At 40.3% G+C, this 19,922-nt stretch overlaps 2 protein-coding genes across 3 annotated transcripts; both read left to right on the forward strand.

Moving 5' to 3' along the window:
- The first annotated feature begins 627 nt into the window (after positions 1-627).
- On the forward strand, positions 628-9,865 carry LOC308333407 (uncharacterized protein). The gene is made up of 11 exons (XM_080789797.1): positions 628-699; positions 1,746-1,826; positions 4,157-4,261; positions 4,352-4,657; positions 5,998-6,082; positions 6,239-6,454; positions 6,577-6,701; positions 6,795-7,064; positions 7,722-7,855; positions 8,400-8,528; positions 9,414-9,865. Exons 1-11 carry the CDS (start codon positions 686-688, stop codon positions 9,746-9,748), a joined length of 1,800 nt encoding a protein of 599 aa, XP_080645923.1. The 5' UTR covers positions 628-685; the 3' UTR covers positions 9,749-9,865.
- A 1,467-nt stretch (positions 9,866-11,332) lies between these two features.
- Positions 11,333-19,245, forward strand: LOC308333495 (uncharacterized protein). Of its 2 annotated transcripts, XM_080789940.1 has the most exons (11): positions 11,333-11,459; positions 12,957-13,061; positions 14,201-14,302; positions 14,386-14,682; positions 14,935-15,016; positions 15,109-15,315; positions 15,433-15,572; positions 15,673-15,876; positions 16,854-16,954; positions 17,515-17,643; positions 18,385-19,245. In XM_080789940.1, exons 1-11 carry the CDS (start codon positions 11,416-11,418, stop codon positions 18,699-18,701), a joined length of 1,728 nt encoding a protein of 575 aa, XP_080646066.1. In that variant the 5' UTR covers positions 11,333-11,415; the 3' UTR covers positions 18,702-19,245. The 2 variants fall into 2 exon arrangements, with proteins under 2 accessions (XP_080646066.1, XP_080646067.1); XM_080789941.1 differs by lacking the exon at positions 12,957-13,061 and having other exon boundaries at positions 11,373-11,459.
- The last annotated feature ends 677 nt before the right edge of the window (positions 19,246-19,922 follow it).

Below are 19,922 nucleotides of genomic sequence, written 5' to 3' on the forward strand. Positions count from 1 at the left end.
ACCGCCGCCGGCAGGCAATTTTTTTTTGCCAACGGCTGATTCGGTCTGGTTTATTAACCAGGCTACCTCTGTGGTCCTTCAAGGATAGTCTGACTGATTATTCCTAACTTCATAAGGAGGGAACTCCCGGCTCATTCCGATAGGGAATTATAAATGTGCAAATTGTTAATGGTGCAATGGAGGCTTTACCAAGCACAAAAAACATTTTGAAAACTGATTTAGATTAGTATTACAGTGCATAGGCCAACAGTGAATTAACCATCCAAGCCACATTAGATCATGTAAGCTCACATGATGCAATTGCAAGTTAACAATGCAATGGGTTGTGAGCATGTAGATTGGTATCTTAAGTAGGCTATTACTCTTTGAGGCCAATACTTTTGTGCTTTTATATGATGTTGGAATATTTACGTTGTGGTATTGCTACTTTAGTTTTATAAGTCAAAGGTGTGTCGTGTGCGTGTGGCGCGCGCGTATGTGTGTGGATCAGAGCATAAGCGTTGCGGAACGAACTAAAGCCTGGTGACTCGAGTCGAGATTAAGACGGACCAATGTTGTAAACGGGCCAAATGTGTGCAACCTTCAAATGATTCCGTAGTGGCACCTTAGAGTATACAACTTCATATAGGCACCTCTATGAGTGGTGCTAGTGGAAAGCAGCGCCTGGTGATAATAATTAATAACTATGAAGCAGACGAGGTAAGAAACATTTGAACAACCATTGCTTAGTTTAAAACGACACACTTATAGTTACTCTGCATACATTCTGAGCTACATTCAAACTTCTTTAAATAAATATTTCTTTAACCATGTACTACAGTGCTGTGCATTAACACAAACCATGGCCCCACAAGTCAGAACCCAATGGTAGCTGAAGTTTCTGACATTTTTGAGAGCCCGGTTCGGCACGATACACAAACCACTGAACTAGCCTAAGATTTGGACCTAAGATTTTAGACTTATTAGAATCGATATACGTATATATCGATTGACAGAAAGTGATTATCAGTTTAGAAGCGCTTGTTGGGAAGTCCTATGTGTACCACCAATTTGGAAATTGCACATAAAATACAGGAGTCAGGACGTTGCTATATTGAAAACGAGCGCTTCCAAACTCGGACAGAAAGTAGCTCATAAATCTTTTTATGAAACGAAAACTTGGCAGATACAAATTGGTAATCCAAGCTTTGGCCGTTGCTGCAATGTTGATGAGTTTAACGTTGTCAGTCAATCAGATAGGACTTTTCTGTTTGGATGAATGGGCTGTAAAGGGGTAGCCCTGGTCCAGTGCGACTGGACGCACTGGACCATGTCTAGTAAAGGGGTTGTGTATGTAATCATCGTTCACTAACAGGGGTCTCCCCGACCCGTCTCTCCAGCTCTTTAGTGAACAGGCAATACATTTCCAATTTCGTCTAATCAGGAGAGAACTCATACAGGATGCAATATAAACATTGAAGTGCATTTGGAAGTGATGGAAAATGTATTGAATTGAAATGAACACTATAAAAAAATTGAAGCTGAAAATGGGTTCTCTGTCCTAATAAAAAGAAATTGGTATCCAAACTCACCTGCGATAATGTTCGACTACTTTTACTACTTTACTTGCATAGGGAGACCCCATGGAACAAATGCTATGTAGGAATATAGAGGTTTTAACCACAAACATATCACTTGCTAAATTATTTAGCTATTTCACTCAGCAATGCATGCATGCATGATACAATGTGGCTCTTTCACAACAGACCGACCTGTCCACAAGGCCCGGAAGTCAAAAAGGAGCACAACGCTGAAGTCCCCAAAACCATGGCTGGACAATTTTTCAGGTAAGCGGGTGTGGATGATTAATGTCCTTAAAATAAATATATATGCCTGTGGTGATTGGGTAATTGTTCTATTCAACCAGAGCCGTGCTTTGTATTCATGGGGTCACCACTTAGGGTGTGGCACACGAGCCACACCATGTGGCTGGTCTTGTTTTTATTACATTAATAATTTGTTGCAGTGACATGGCAGAGATCGAGAGAAGACGGAGATATTATCCTTTATTACGGTCGTGAAGTAGAACCCAAACTGCCCTGCTAAGTTTGAGAGGGGACACAACTGTATAAAGACTGCTGTTTACTTTAGAGTGCTGTTTTCACTGTTGCTACACTTAAAAGAAAAGTTCCCCTCGGGGCACAGGTCTCCACCAGGGCAGGTCATTCAGGTTGTGGCCTCCTGGTGGTGCTATAACAGGCCAATGTGAAAAGGGTGGGAAATATTCCTCAGCCTAGTAGGAAAGTCTGTGAAAGAAATTGCACGCTGCGTTCATGATTTGAGGCTTTTTGTTGAAAACGGGCCAATCCTGCAAACTTTGAAAGCCAATGTTAGCCAATTAGGATGGAATATGAAATATCGCTGGAATATAAAATATCAAGATCCGTCTTGAACACATGACTATAGAGATAGTGTGTAACGATTTGCGGCATTTTTGGACAGAATCTGGAGGAGTAAAAAATATATATGTTTAACAAAAGTCGGTGACGCTATAACAGGCCGTTCTGGAAAATTTGGGGCAGAGGTTCATCGTTGGCATCCAGGGAGTGTGTGCAAAATTTGACATCGACCAGGTTAACGGTGTCGGAGATTAGCTGGTAACAGACGGACACACACGTGTGCAAAACATACTCTCTCCCCATACCTTTGGCCTGGTGGAGACAATAACAAGTGTGAACCCATATAGTCATATTCATAACTATGTATTCGGCAAAAATTGAGGTGTGACATTTTTTTATCGCACAGTCCCAGGAGAGAGGGATTTATTTTTTAATGGAACGGTAATTTAAAATGTACCTATAATTTTATAATGTATGATTTACTTTTCGGGCAAATGGGCCTAACCTTTGGGCAAGTAGAAGACCTGTACTTGCCCTATGGGCAAGTGCCTCTGAGCCCTTAGTATCAACTCCTGCTTCACATACACTGGGTTGGTGGTGGCGACTGGTCCGGGATTGAACCCCATTACCATGTAATAGAAAGGCGAGTGCTCTACTGGCTGAGCTACCCGGACATCATGACTGATGATGCCTGATGGGCAAGAGCCTCTGAGACCAGCATTTTGGATAACTGACACTATTATTTACTCCTAGAGCAGATGATGATCTGATAACACAGACCTTGCTAGAATGCCTTGATAGCTGCAATGAAAGTACAACATATTTGGTTGATTGGACCTTCGACCACTTAGTTGGTATTCACAGGCAATGGCAAATTAAAGCAATAATTATTACTAATGTATGCCATTGCTTACTGCACAATGGCAATGCTTGATGTAGCTCCATTCCAAGTATTCTGAAAACTGTGTGTTAATCTCTGCTCCTCAAACAGGTTAGTCACCAAAATGTTGCATTAATAACAGTGTATGTGTATGTTATTGAAGACACTAGCCCTCATTTATCAGTGTGTGGGAATACAGCATTAACTGTTCCTCTCCTACACAAGCATATATCTAAATAACGGAGCGGTTGCGCAAAGACCCACCCGGCAGCACTGTTTAATGCAATTTATTTGTGTGAGTTATAAGTATTTTTTGTTGAATTACTCATGACAAAATCAACAATATGTATATACATAAAATAAGCAAGCATCACACGCAGACGGTACACTAGTTCTTTCAATCATTTTATTATTATTATTTATTATATTTTCACAAGCCTACTTTCTAATTCTGCTGTGTTGATAATTCGCGTGACAGATGTATGAATATGACGGTATAGAGTTTCAAACTAGTGTATTTATGTATTTAATATAATAATAAAATGATTGAAACAAAGAACTAGTGAATTGATTGCTAGCGTGCTGCTTGTTTATGTTATGGATATACATACTGTAGCCTAGTACAACTTTGTCATGAATAATAACACGCACAAATAAATTGCATTAAACAGTGCTGCCGGGCGGGTCTTTGTGCAAACTCTCCGTCATTTAGATATATGCACCACACAACTGTCCAGTGAAAGTAGGTGGATACGTTCTGTATCTGAGCCTCTAGGTTTTGTTCTTTGTTCATGGATTCATAAATAAATACAAAATTTGCTTTTGTGTGTCTATTGTCTTATATATCGTATAAACCTTGGCAACACAAATTCACTTTTAATGATTTTTATTTATTCAGAATCGTGCAGGTGGTTGCACCAGGTGCTGCACCCTCATTTCTCCTACTTCCCACGGCCTTGGTCACAACAGTGGACAGAACACAGACATTAACTGAGACAGCGAGGTAAGAAGATCTTTATTGAGTTGAGTTATGTAACAGTTATACCTGAAGCTGTTTCACTCACAATTACACAATTTGTTTCTTTCATAACAGACCGACCCGTCTTCAAGGCCCGGGCGATACTCTAGGCGCCAAAATAGTCGACAGAACACAGAAATTAACTGACACTGAAGTCACCAAAACAGTCGACGGAACACAGAACTCAACTGATGCTGGAGTGGACAGAACACAGAACTCAACTGATGCTGGAGTGGACAGAACACAGAACTCAACTGATGCTGGAGTGGACAGAACACAGAACTCAACTGATGCTGGAGTGGACAGAACACAGAACTCAACTGATGCTGGAGTCGACAGAACGAAGTCAGACCACAGAACACAGAACTCAACTGGGACAAGGTAAATGGCTCGTAACAGTCAGTTGGTACATGTAATGGCCACAGTGTGGAGCCTCTTTTTTACTTTTGGAGTTAAGACTGCATGCAACCTCACTTGAGGAAGTGAGATCACAGCCTAAACTCATCTCAGTAGGCTGTTGGTACGCTAATATGGTATCTGCCTCTGGTTTGAGTAAATGGCGACGCCCCCCAGTCACTGCGTCACGGCGCCAAGGTGGAACACCGCCCCCTCGCTCTTCCACGCTTGTTGTCAACACAAGTTTGACAAGTAAGACACAAGTTTGACAAAGCCCCATACTACCCACACTATACCCACACTATTGGACCAAACTTTTTAATGTTTGGTTTCTCATAACGCTGCTCGTTCTTCACAAGTCATGGCGGGACTTCCCCCTGTTTTGAGCGCATTGTTACATTTACAAAGTGAACGTGTACATAAACGTTCATATTTCAAATATAAAGTTCTCACCCCAGGGCCACGGATGTTAGGATTGAGCACGTGTGGGGGTTAGCATCCGTGCATTCAATATTCTACAATAATAAGCATTTTAATTCAATCCGTGGCCAGTTTCTGTTTTGCCGCCATATGTTTTTAACTACAGTACGCGCCCTTGCAGATTGGGAAGTGTATTGCACTCCGATTACATTACAACCTTTTCAGAAAATGGCCACGGATCGGATTAAAATGCTTTTTATTGAAGAATGTGGAATCCACGTGTATTAATACCCACCCGTACAAAATATCTGATCCGTGGCCCTCGGGTGAGAACTATATTTTAAATCTGAACGTTTATGTGTTAAAAACAGTGGGAATTCAAGTTGACTTGAGCGTCATGTGAACCATGGCAATAGTAAACAAACTGCTCGCTCGACACAAAAAGGTACATTACATTTTTAATGTAGATAGCACAAGTCATGACATGTTCTATAGATGGCAGCATTGTCAACCTATGGATATTTGTAACAGTTGTAACATGTCCAGTTTTTAAACACACACCCTACCCACCCACCCCTTTCTCCCCTCACTGTATATGTTTCTTTTCCCTTTTTACCTCCTTTATGATGAATTCCTGTTCTATTCTTTGGCTTTATATAAGTGTCTATTTGTACGTCTCTAAATGTTTTGATGAATTGAACAAGGTGGACCATTGACCCTCTTGTAAACAAGTATAATGCTTTATTGTGTCGTCCACTCACAGTTAAGTCTTTGTATTGTATTGAGTTGTGCTTGAATTGTACTGTAATTCTGCAAACTGTTCATAAATATTTCAATCAATCAAACACACCGACACACACACACACACACACACACACACTCACACTTCTCTCGTCTCTTTACAGGCGTACAGCAGGCATGTCCGAGTGTCAGCCATCAAGTTGCGGTGATGTACACTGTGGTAATCTTTCTCAGTATCCAGTCTTACAGGTCAGTAATGGTTAAACAGGACACACTCCCAGTGTTGTACCATCAGTAATGCGTCAGTAATAGGTTATGATGAATTTATGTATTATTTTGTATTGCTTGAGATGACATGAGCAGACATTGCTTATACTGTAAGTGAGCTTCCATTTCATATCATAGGACTGTCTCCCACCTGGGTATGACTACCATGTTGTTGCCTTTGAGGAGCAATCTTCAGAAACAGACAACGGTGCATTTTGTGCTACATTACGGCTCCCATTGAAGACTGAACAACAAACTACACAGTGGATTCTGGAGACAAAGGACACCCCTGCGCTAGTCACATGGAGGGTCTACGCTGGCAGAAGAGCAAAGGGCATGCGGAATCTCTATAGGGTAATGAATATAATAGGTATATACATTTACATATATGCTCTTTTCTCCATAATGTGGTGAAATTATGTTGATGAAATAATTAAATTAAAATATTAAATAATCAATAACTAATCTATTTTCAGAAGGATTACAGATGTCAGCACAATGTTAGTTCTCAATGGAAGCTAGAAGACACAAAAAACACAAACTGTCCAGCTAAATTGAGCGTGATCATCAAGGCAGACCCTAGAAGAGAGGGTAACACACGGTAAGTTTGTTCACAGTATGTTCAAAGGGTTGTCATTTGAATTAAACTATTACATGTATTGTTGCTCACGTATCTTTCTGCTGCTTGTCTCAGGGCTAAGGTGGACTTACATTTACCACAGTATCCAACTGTGGTAATTCTGAAGAACATCCACAACCACAATGTTCATTCAGCCTTCGCTCTGAAGTACAGAGACGTCGGAAACAAAGCCCAGGAGGAGTTAATCAGACTCTTTGAGATGGGACACTCTGCAGCTGCTGGCCTGGCAGCGTTCCGAAATGACCTTCAAGCTAAGTTGGGTGACAACTATGTCCATGCTTCTGCTGACCGAGCCCTTTGCCCAGACATGGACTACACTCAAGGGTAATTTGTTTTAAAATGAAAATTATGTTGACTTGTCATATTCTGAAGAAGAAAATATTGTGTTTTCACAAACACACTTTGAATTCAGCACGTTCTTAACTGCACTCTTTTGTACAGCCTCCACAAAAGAATATTCACGGGGGAGTATATTATTCATAATTAGTCAATTTAAAAAAAACTTTACTTTACTTACTTTCCGGATGCACTGTAGACCGGCTATTATTCACAGACACTACTGTATGTTGGTTTGTTTACTGTTGAGTGAGGGGGAAAAAATTGCACATTAAGCTAATCGTCTGGGTACAAGGTGTGTAGCAGCGTAGGCAGGATTTACATTTAGCGTAGAACAAATGTATTGCTGGGGACCCCCAGTTTAGGAACCACTGCTGTAGCACATCCGTGTACTGCGTACTGTTCCTCCAGCCATTTTAGCCTGGAGCAGTGGAGTAACTACCCAGAATCCCGAGTGATGTGGCCAGTCTGTCTGTGAGTTGTTAAATAGAGCCTGGGCTTCTCATGTGGCAGAGGCAGACGGGCAGCTTTAATGCGAGATCGTAAATCACTGGTATGATTGATCATATTTGTGGTGTTACTTGTGTGCGTGTTTTGTCTGTGTGTGTTTGCAAACACATTCTTAAAAGTAATCTTTTTGCACAGACTCCGATACAAGCACTTTGGGAAGTATCGACGGGAGTCCAGTCTGCCAGGAAGTCAGAAGAAGAGGAAGAAGAAGAAGAAGGCATGTCCAGACGCCAAACAATGTGTGACAGCAGATGAGGAGCAGACTGACAGTAAGTGATTATAAATCACACACTGACTTCCTCACTTCATAACCCACACTCACTCTGTCGGGTTTATTGAACAGATTCTCACCAAGCCACAATATGGTGATGAGTAGGGACAAAACCTGACCATGCGTCACAACAGAATTTATTATTTAGTGTTTTTAGATAAATGGTGTCCATGAATGAAGCACAATTAAAATTGTATAGGTTTTTGCATGTTTCGTTAACTATTTAGAAGTTTCCTTTTATTGACCAAGAAGCGATTGGTTTCCATTCATTTCCGTATTATAGGCAAGTCAACTTTCAGAGACTTTAAACTTTCGTGAGAGATTTGGGGAACAGTTACCACCAATTATTTCTCTGCTTTGAGTAACACATATGATTCCGGAGAGAATCAAGGTAATCCATCACGGTTAACTTTATTTTTGGTAGCAATGTAATCCATCATCATCATTTTTTTGGTAGCTTATTGCTTTTATGTCCATGTAATTCACACTTAAACACAGTTCAGTAGAACTAGAATGTTGACATTTGTCTCCATCTTCTTCAGACTTGATGCAAAGTCAAAGTTCACAGCAGAACCCAAGCCAAGGAGACATCGGGACCAATCAAGAGGAATGTGAAGCTGAAAGTGCTGCTGACTTTCTGTGTATTTCTGAGCCAAGCGACTATGAAGAGGGTGAGAATAATGTCACATCAAACACTTACCGTTAAACCATAATAGAATAGTCACCACTCTATACCAGTGAGAATAGTTAAAACACCAAAAGAGGTTCCCGTCTTAAATGGGTTAATATTGATGGCATCAGGGATAGTGACTGACTGACTGATTTCATAGTTAATGTGACCTGCGGTCCTAATAAGAAAGTCTTGCTTAGTCTTCTGCTCCCCGGGCAGGTTCTCTTTGCAGAATATAGCCGATCAACTGATCAAGGTTTTAGATTGGCTACTTTTGCCAAATGTTTTTGCCCCAGAATAGAGGTGCTAGGTTTCAGGGTGTACCTTTTGTGGGCTTGTCATTTTTTTCTCTCTTCTTTTTTATGAAGCTTTAGCAGATACAGGCTATGAGAAAAAAACATTCAAAGAGCCTATCACTGATATGCTTAACCCATTTAGGACTGAGGCTGATTCTAAAAATGCCTTCTAAATCCTGATCTAAGTTTTCTGAAAACCTTAAAATATTTATTCAAAAATCACTCAAAATGAAAATGTATGTTGCTATATACTGTACATATAGCGACTACCTGAAAGGTATACAAAAAGTGGTCCCCGTCCTTAATGGGTTAAACACATGCAACCTAGCATCCCGGTTCTGTCATGATAGGCAAACATTTGATTAAAAAGAAATAGGTGAACATTTGTTGCAATCTGCCGTGTTGTGAATTTGTAGATCTGCTATTACAACTAATTTAAATTGTCCACTGGGAATTACAGCATTGAAAACTGAACATTATCAATGAAAATAAATTATTGGCACAGAAATAATTGTAAATCCTAAGATTGTGCTGTAATGTGCAGTGTCATAAGTGTTTGTGTTGTTAAATTGAACAATGTGTTTGAACAGACACAGAGGACCTGGTGGAGAGCATGATCAGAGACATTAGCAGCCTGAGAAAGGACCCCATGTACAGTCAGGCCATTGCTGCCATGGCCAAGCAGTTTCATCACATCAGATCCAACCGGTCAAGACTGTTGTCTGCCATGCACTGCTTCGGTAAGGGTCAGACCTCTTCCATAAGAACAGCAACGAGACGACCAGACGCACTGAGTCCATGTCAGCCAACGGTAACTCCTCGTCCTGTTACTAAACTGAGCTCCAAGAGGCGTCTGCCATCTGGCCCCCAGCAGACACACAGCAGCCCCATCAAACGACCCATAATGATGGACTACCACATATGAGACTTTTCTCTGGAAAGTAATGGCTCTTGTTCAAAAAGAAAAAACATTATTTTTGTCATTATCTACTCCCTCTAATCCAATTAATAAACCGGTGAAGTTTCCAGACCACAACATGGACATAGGTCTTTAAGTGTTTTTAAAGTGGGACAGAGTTATTTTTGCGTTGTCACTTGTCAGTCGAAAGAGGACTTGGTTCTCTTTCTGGTGAACTTCAGCTCTGACAGGGACTCTGTCTATTAGAGTTGGCACAACTAGTGATCTGTCTACACGCAGTGTGGGGCGTGCATCCCTTGTGGTGCACGAGCACCTTCTAGGGGGTGCGCAACATGAAAAGACTAATGGTGGTCCTATGGTTTTGTTTAAATATATTAACATATTATGGCAAGTATATGCAGAATATAGCCTATGCTGCACATATATTCCATATTCAGGCTCATAGTGCATATGTAGATAGGGAATATATACGTCTATATAGCTTATGCAATTTTCTTTTCCATGTGGGGGGTTGTGTCAGCTAGGTCTGGAGGTAACCGGGGGTGCATGGCCAAAAATGTTTGGGAACTGCTGGCAGCAAGACAAAAATACAGTGGCAAAGGGTGACGTGAACCTGGAGCGCTTTGTGTTCACAATGCACTAGTCTCGCTGATTCTCGCACAGCCAGACAAGTTGACAACCACAAACTATATATAGAGGTAGCTGCCATCGAAAATGTATTTATATTTCTGCTAAGCAGCTAGCTGTATATGCTTAGATGATTTATATTTGTTTTAGGATTATATTTGTGCAACTGTAAATACGGAAGTGCTAAATCTCAAAACACGACGCATGAGCTTGTAGGTGAAGACCTCTTTGTACACTCTCCCAGTTAGGGGTCCTTGAAATTAAAATGTTTGAGTCATACTGCAATAGTAGCCTGGCATTAGCCCGTCTCTGGATGGGTGCTACACCAGAATGCTGCGTGCAGCACTCAACATCAGTAAGAACACAAATCTCAAATCTGTATGATGGAATGCCAAGGGTGAGTCAGAAAATGGCAGCCAGGAGAATGAGACTAGGACACTGCCAAAGACACAAAGAGCTGCCAGCCAGCAAACTAGTGCTGTGGGAACCAACACGGGCATCGGTCACGAGGACGTCCCTCATATGTGGATGTACTCAAGAATGATGCAGGAGCGCAAAGCACCAACGAGCTGGCCAGATGTATGGGGATGACTGGAAGCAACGATGGAGGGCTCGTCTCGTCGGACGACCTAGAGAGAGCGAGGGAACTCCCCTCATTCCGATAGAGAAATGTAAATGTGCAAACTGTTAAAGTAGACCTATTAATTAGACCATAGAGTATAAAGAAGCATAGAGACTGAACTGGTGCGAAGCTCCGCCCCCCCCCCCCCCCCCTTTGAGGCCAATACTTTTGTGCATTCATTCATGTAAAATGTGGAATATTTACACGTTGTGGTATTGCTAGTTTCAGTTTTATAAGTCAAATAAAAATTAAATACAGACCATTGAGGCTTGCGGAACTAAAGCGTCCAGACACGAAGTTAAGACGGGCAAGTGTTGTAAACGGACCAAATGTGTGCAACCTTCAAATCGTCCCCTCTTGATTCCCAGCAGAGTAGTAGAAGGAGATTCCGTAATTTTCGTAGTGGAAAGCAGCGGCGATAAACATGAAGCAGAAGCAGACCAAAAAAACAGTGCCGAAGCAGACGAGGTGAGAAACATTTAAACAACACATTACTATGATTACTTTAAAATGATACGCTACTAGTTACGCTGCATACATTCTGAGCTGTATCACTCACAGTGTAAGTGATATTTTTTTGGTTAAAACAAATATTTTTGTTAAAAAAATCACTATATTCTGACTAATAATTGCTTAGAGTGATAACAGAGGTCTCCCTGCATGTCTCTCCATCTTTCTAAATAGCTTTGCATTGCTTTGTGTCATCACTTTTCCACTTGTTTACTCTGTATCCTGACTGTGTTCTCTATCCTGATTGGATAAAATTGGTATCCCAGTTTTAGTTTTGTTTCTGAAAATGCCTTTTCTGTTTAATAAAAAGCTTTTTAACACTTATTTGAAAGAAAATCACTTGCACTACCTTTTAAAATGTCTTTAAAGAAACAAGTAGCTACTGCCAGGATAGAATACAAGGTCTGCCTCCTCACCCACCAATGCATCCACAGCAACGCCCCCCCCTACTTAAAGGAACTCCTTGAACCCCCAGCCTCCACCCGCTCCCTCCGCTCCGGTACATCTAACACTCTCAAACAGCCAAGAACTAAACTCCGCACCATGGGGGACCGGGCCTTCTGCTCAGCTGCCCCTCGGCTGTGGAACGCCCTCCCCGACCACCTGAGAGCACCACAGTCCGTGGACGTTTTTAAAAAGGGACTAAAGACTTTCCTTTTTAGTAAGGCATTTGCCCAGTCGGACTCTTAAGCTGCCCTGTTTTTAACTGTTTTATTCTTATTTTTATTTTACTTTTTTTAATCTGTAGCACTTTGAGATTTGCTTCAAATATAAAGTGCGTTATAAATAAAATGTATTATTATTATTATTATTAGCTACTGTAACTTATACTACACAATCCCAGGGGGTTCCCTCTACTGTACTGTACTGTCACACCTGTGTACCACCCGTTTGGGAAATTGCACATTATAGGAGGCAGCAGGATGTTGCCATATTGAAAACTCGGACACAAAAATAATCACCTTGCACGGAATTTATTGACAGAAAGTAGCTCCTAACATGTCTACGGATTTGTATGAGACAAAAACTTGGCAGATACAGTAATACAATCGGATGTTTCTGTTGGATGAATGGGCTGTCATGGTTGGTATTGCAACTCCAGATGCCAAATGGTAAAAATAGCATCTGCGAGCCTGTCCATGCCTGGCTTGTAAAGGATGTGGTTGTGTATGTGTAATCATCGTTCAGTAAAAATTATTTATATGAAACGCTATAAAATGATTGAAGCTGAAAATGGGTGATTGAAGGAAATTGGTTTCCCAGCTCACCTGATAATGTATGTTCAACTACTTTACTTTACTTTACCCTGTTATGTAACAAACACTATATATATATATATATATATATATACACACACACAGTGTATTTTATATATATATATAATATAATATATCACTTAACTAAATTTATTATTTAGCTGTTTCACTCAGCATGATACAATGTGTCTCACAACAGACCGCCCGGTCAACCCGGTCGAGGCCCGGACGTCAAAAACAAACTGCACAACGCTGTCCCCAAAACCATAGTCCCCAAATCCATGGCTGTAGGACAATTATTCAGGTAAGAGGTGTGTGGAGGATTAATGTCCTTAAAAAAAATAAACATGGCTGTGGTGTTTTTGTAATCATTCTATTCAACCAGAGCCGTGCTCACCACTTATGGTGTGATACACAAGCTGGCTGATGGCTGGTCTTTATTACTTAAAATATTTTGCGACATGGCAGAGATGGAGAGAAGACAACAATGTTATCCTTTAGTAAGGTTGTGAAGTATTCCCACTGTTTTTGGTGAACAAGGAGGAAAGCGTCAATGCAATTAGCCATAGTGAAGCCCAGCACAGCTCCACCTCCACAACACTGGTGGTCAGTTGGTCACTCTGGCAGGCTTGCTTTTGATTTGATTTGGTGGAGCGCAAGCATTAACTCACAGTACCAGTGCCATGCTTCACAGGTGTAGACACTAATGGTGCGTTGACACAGGCAGAGGCAAAGACAAATGGGAGTATCATTTGGAGCAGCTACATGCATCATTGCGTCTTTGCATCGTCATGTCGCTGGTTTCCATTGACAATGAATGGTAGACTGCGTTGTTGCATCTGCCCGTGTGAACGCAACATAAGGGTTGCCCATCTGCCCCTCATACATTGCATGTATGCATTGTATGGAATATCAGCCATTCGAAGGGTAGCACAAACTACATTAGCTGCAATGAAAGTACAGCATATTGTATTGATAAGACCATCGACCACTTGGTATTCACAGGCAATGGATCATTAAACCAATAATTAATACAAATGTAGGCTTACTGCACATTGGCAGTGCTTGATGTAGCTCCATTCCAAATATTGCAAAAGTACAGCAACTTTTCATCATGTCATATCCAGTTGTTCGTCGCCAAACGTTGCATTAATAAAAGTGTATGTTATTGAAGACACTGACCCTCATTTATCAATGTGTGGGAATACAGCGTTAACTGTTCCTCTCCTACACAAAATAGGTGGACTTGTAGGTAGACCTGCAATTAGACTATCTACAAAACCTGTGCTGTCATCACCAAACGTTCTGAATCTGAGCCTCTAGGTTTTTTTGATGGATTCGTAAAGAAATACAAAATTAGCTTTTGCGTGGCCATTGTCTTATATAGTATGAACCTTGTGCAACACAAATGTATTTGTAATTATTTTATTTAACATTATTCAGAATTGTGCAGGTGGTTCCTGCAGCACCCTCATTTGTCCTACTTCCCACGGCCTTGGTCAGAACCGTGGACACAACACAACAGACATTACCTGAGACAGTGAGGTAAGAATATCTTGATTGAGTTGAGTTATTTAACAGTTATACTGTTTCACTCAGAATGACACAATTAGTTTCTTTCATAACAGATCGATCCGTCTGCAAGACCCGGATGATACTGTAGACACCAAAAAAGACGGAACACAGAACTCAACTGATGCAGGAGTCAACAAAAGAGTCGACGGAACACAAAAATTAACTGATGCTGAAGTCGACAAAACAGACAACAGAACACAAAAATTAACTGATGCTGAAGTCGACAAAACAGACAACAGAACACAAAAATTAACTGATGCTGAAGTCGACAAAACAGACAACAGAACACAAAAATTAACTGATGCTGAAGTCGACAAAACAGACGGAACACGGAACTCAACTGAGACGAGGTAAAATCTTGTAACAGTCAGTTGGTAACTAATGGCCACAGGGTGGAGTCTCTTTTTTTGTTTTTCCAATTACTTTTGGAGTTTAGACTGCAGACTGCTTACTGTATGTGTGTTTGTGTAGTGTGTGTGTGTTGCTGCTGAAGCTGTGATTGCACTGTTTCTCTTGTCTGCTGAGATGCAGACGAAGAAACAAAGGCAAATGATAACCTGGAAAGCCCGCCTAACTAATATTCTCACCTCACGTCCTAACAGACTAGTGGGGGGAGCCAGGAATTCACTACTACTAAAATGTAGTAGTATAGGGCTAAATGTGGACCAACATCCTGAACTGATGGTATGGTATCAAATGATTCTACACTTGTTTTGTTACTATGTCGGTATTCAGCTGAGAAACGACCATACATCTTGTTGTATTTGTGTATGTAGGACTATCTACCAAAGGACAATGAGTACCATGTGTGTAGTTACAAGCATGTGAGCCAACCATACAGTTTGGACCACATCAGTTTCAAGGCCACATTACGGATGACTCTAAAGACAAAGGAGGACTTACAGGTGTGGCTGAAGTCAATGTCGGACACGTGGAGAGTGGAATCAGTCAGACCTTGTAAAGGCAAAAGGACCATCTTGAAAGTGAGTCTTATGTTTTGTTTTGTTTGTTTTGGATTATAACATTTCATGTATGTCATGATAAAGTAACATTTTGGAGGATGATTCTATTAAAAATGTTTTTTTCATGTTCTACTGTAGACAGTATACCGGTGCCAGCACAACACCAGGCGGCAGAAGACCAGGCCCCCACCTGCCAGGGCGTCTAAAAACACAAGCTGCACTGCTAAACTTGTAGTCACAATTTTACCAACTGTCAACACCAATGGGCGGCTGAGCAGGTCTAACACACAAACCCCACTTAATACACATGCTTTAATGTCATTGGGGTTCGAGTTCCCACTACATACATGACTGTATGCCTTATTATTTTCACTGCAGGAGCACTGATCCCCACATACCAGTCTACCCAACTATTGTGGAAATTAGCCGGATCCACAATCACAACATCAGTGTTGCTGGGGGTTGTTGCTTGGGCACTGCCGCTGTGGAGAAGCTGAGGAACCTGTTTGAGTCTGGTCACTCACCATCCTCAGCACTGGATGTGCTGAAGTGCTCACCATCCTCAGCGCTAGATGTGCTGAAGTATGATCTTTTTATTCACTTGGAAAAATATGATGCAGTACAGTAAGAATCTTGTTTTGAACCTACCTGGTATTTATCAGGTCTCAGAGACCTGATGCATTTTGCACAAAGTCCTTAATTAATTTGTCACTATATTGTTTGATCTTCAGCACTGATTGATGTAAAGTATTTGTATGTGTTATGAGTCTTGATGACAAAGTCAACAGTATCCATACATATCCATAGGAAAGCATGCTAGGATATGTCAACATAAACTCGAAACATTATTGTACAGTAAAAAGGCCTCTTCCCTTCATCTTTATCCTTTTTAGTATAATATTAGTTTACTATTAGTATAGTTGGAATATGGCATATTGGCGTTGCACAGCCCCTAATATGTATCCATAGGCCAGCAGACAATATATTTATGGAAAACAACTGAAGACCGTCCTTGTAGCATAGCGACGAGGGCAAAAATAAATATAGAAATGGATTCGCGATATTCCACACAAACACTTTATTTATTAGAACACCCAGATCATATATTAGTTTGCCTCTTCTACATCATCTTCGATGTCTATGCTCAGACCCACACTAGAGCAAAATTCCAATACGCAAAATCTCGGCCACTCGCTCACTCCCATTCAGTCACCTGGGGGTCATTCCAGCTTGACACAGAAATGGTTAACGTTCCAATTGTTAATGTGCTCCATCGAGGAGGCGAGTGGAGCATAGCCGAGTGGGCTTTCCGAGAGTGCATAGAGCGAGTGTACAGGTACAGGCTCGATGGGGTTTTTTGTGTCCTCGCGGCAAATTTACGCATCACGTGTACACGTTTTTTTCCCCTTCTCCAGTGACATAAGTACTTACTTAGTGACATAAGTCCTCCTCCTCCACATGTTGCACAGAAAACACTGCTTGAAACCTGATAATTAATATAATAATTCTATAATTAATCAATAATTAGCATCCCTACTAAAACAAAATCGTTTGAATAGACTCTACAAGATCTTTGAAAAAACAAGATCTACACACCGACGCAGACCAGCGTCCAGTCTGCCGAGAAGTCAGAAGAATAAGAAGAAGGAGCAGAATGACAGTAAGTGATTATAAATCACACACTGACCTCCTCGCTTCATAATCATAACACTCTCACTTTGTCAGCTGACATAAAAACAAACTGTTTATTCAACACATTCTCACCAAGCCACACTATGGTGACGAGTAGGGACAAAATCTGACAGAAATCTAAACTGTATTTAGTGTATTAGGTAACATGTCCATGTATCAAGCACAACTTTAATTTTATGCATATTTAGTTAACAGTTTCCTTTTATCGACTGTCCTAGAAGACATTGGATTCCATTCATTTCGGCATGGTAGGCAAATCAACTTTCAGAGACTTTAAAGTTTTGTGGAACCGTTACGAGTTACCACCAATATTTCTCTGCTTGTGCCTATTTGAGTAACAAATATGATTCTTGAGAGAATCAAGGTAATCTATTCTGTTTTTGGTAGCAATGTAATCCATCAGTTAATATTTTTGTGGTAGCTTATTGCTTTTATCTCCATGTAATTCACACTTAAACACAGTTCAGTAGAACTAGAATGGGTGTTGACATTTGAAATAACGTCTGCTTTTGTCTCCATCGTCTTCAGACTTGATGCAAAGTCAAAGTTCACAGCAGAACCCAAGCCAAGGAGACATCGGGACCAATCAAGAGGAATGTGAAGCTGAAAGTGCTGCTGACTTTCTGTGTCTTTCTGAGCCAAGCAACTATGAAGAGGGTGAGAATAATAATGTCACATCTACAAACATGTAACATAACCACTTAAACCATAATAGAATAGTCACCACTGGTGTGTTTTGTCACTATGTATTTAAATGCACTAGTGCTGTCCCAACGATAAAAAATAATAATTTGTGATTTATCGCATGATTTGTGTACAGTAGTTAATCGCCCGATTAATCGGGCGATTGAACACCCTTTATGTCTGTGTGTTGTTTCGAAAATATTGAACCAATGGAAAGTAGTAAAACAAAAACGCTTTGGACAAAACCTTAACTCCATTGGACCATCAAACTGTCTGCTAAAGCAGCTAACTCCACCACCTCTCCCCCTTCATGCAAGTAATTGACAATATATAAAGTCACAACACCAACTTTGATATGGCAGTATTGCTTTCTTTTCAAAATAAAATGTTTTCTTAATTTCCTGAAATTTGAACATTTTGGAGTTTGGTGGTTTCTTCCTGACAGCATATGCTGCTTAACCACATGCAAAGCATCCCTGTTCTGGGACACTAGTGTTCTGTCGTGATAGCCAAACATTTGGTAAAAAGAAAAGAGTGAACATTCGTTGCATGTTGTGAGTTTGTAGTTCTGATATTTTCGCTATTGACATACAACAAATTTAAATTAAATTGTGTACTGTCTGGGAGTATCAAACTGAACATAATAAATAAAAATGAATTATTGGTACACAAATAATTGTAAGTGTTTGTATGCTGAACAATGTGTTTGAACAGACACAGAGGACCTGGTGGAGAGCATGATCAGAGACATTAGCAGCCTGAGAAAGGACCCCATGTACAGTCAGGCCATTGCTGCCATGGCCAAGCAGTTTCATCACATCAAATCCAACCCATCAAGACTGTTGTCACTGTTCGGTAAGGGTCAGACCTCTTCCAGAAGAACAGCAACGAGACGACCAGACGCACTGAGTCCATGTCAGCCAACAGTAACTCCTCGTCCTGTTACTAAACTGAGCTCTAAGAGGCGTCTGCCATCTGGCCGCCAACACAGCAGCCCCATCAAACGACCCAGAATGATGGACTTACAATAAACTAAATGGAAATTGAAAGTGGATGAAGTCAAATTCCTTGGAGTAATAATAGATGATAAAGTATGTTGGAAGCCTCATATAAATTATATAAAAAATAAAATAAAAAGCCAAGTCAATAGCAATACTATATAAAGTCAAAGAGATTAATTGAAACATGGAAAAAGTTTAAAACTGATATACTAAATATATAGGATAGAATAGCTGGATACAGTGTGTACGCATGTGTTTGTGTGTGTACAAATGTATGTAGATCTAGACTGTCTTGTATGCTTGACTAGTTTTTTGTTCATGGAAACTTACACACATGCGAGTGTGTAAATACTGTGGCAGAATGCCTAACTGAAGACTGATCTATTGATTTATTGAGGTACAAAAAGCTGGGGTAGGACCCGATAAGTTTTTAACTAAACTGCTTCCTATTCCTTTTTCGAACATTAAGGATAACAGATCTCTTGGTTTTTTATTTGTTTTAAATATTTTATTTGTTTTATATCTTGTTCTTTATTCCCTTTGTCTGTTCATTTATGTTTTAATATGTTTGGAATAAAAAAAGAAATTTGACTACCACATACTGTATGAGCCTTTTCTCTGGTAAGAAACGGCCCGCATTCAAACAGGAAAAAAGTTAAACATTATTTTTGTCATTATCTACTGCCTCTCATGGCAATTAACCGGTGAAGTTTTCTGTCCACAAAATGAACATACTGTAGGTCTTTGTAAATTAACCAAGTGGGACAGAGATATTTTTGAATTGCCAGTTCATGTGAAAGAGGACTCTGTTCTATTTCTGGTGAACTTCAGCTCTGACGGTCTCAGTCTATAAGGGTTGGCACAACAGGTGATCTGTCTACAGCAAGACAAAAATACAGTGGCAAAGGATGAAGTGAATCTGGAGCGCTTTGTGTTCACAATGCACAGGTTAAGAGACTCACTTCACACTCAAATCTGCAAAGGTGACAAAGGCAGCTTTTAATCCTTTGTGTGTATGTGTATAGAGACACACTTCATTTTGAAAAGCTTGTTACTATACTTATTACTTTTTTTAGATGATTTATAACCACTGTTTTGAGCATGTATAGTATTAACATAACTATAACTACATTCATTTGAAATTAAATAAAGGTTATTTTTCAAAATTCCAATAAAGAAAAGGCCGATCAAAACGCGACGCGATGCGTTTTGATCTTGTAGATTGGCTATTTTTGCTACGACAGTAATATA

Source organism: Protomyctophum bolini, assembly GCF_963924005.1.
Source record: "Protomyctophum bolini genome assembly, chromosome: 18".
NCBI lineage: Eukaryota > Metazoa > Chordata > Actinopteri > Myctophiformes > Myctophidae > Protomyctophum > Protomyctophum bolini.

Bases quoted from the DNA above. Each gene is read 5' to 3' on its own strand.
- LOC308333407 (XM_080789797.1), top strand. The intron at 1,827-4,156 runs GTAAGCGGGTGT...TTATTTATTCAG, and splicing joins ATGGCTGGACAATTTTTCAG to AATCGTGCAGGTGGTTGCAC. The intron at 6,083-6,238 runs GTCAGTAATGGT...TTCATATCATAG, and splicing joins CTCAGTATCCAGTCTTACAG to GACTGTCTCCCACCTGGGTA.
- LOC308333495 (XM_080789940.1), top strand. From the start codon at position 11,416: ATGAAGCAGAAGCAGACCAAAAAAACAGTGCCGAAGCAGACGAG. The intron at 14,683-14,934 runs GTAAAATCTTGT...ACGTCCTAACAG, and splicing joins CGGAACTCAACTGAGACGAG to ACTAGTGGGGGGAGCCAGGA. The intron at 17,644-18,384 runs GTGAGAATAATA...GTGTTTGAACAG, and splicing joins GCCAAGCAACTATGAAGAGG to ACACAGAGGACCTGGTGGAG.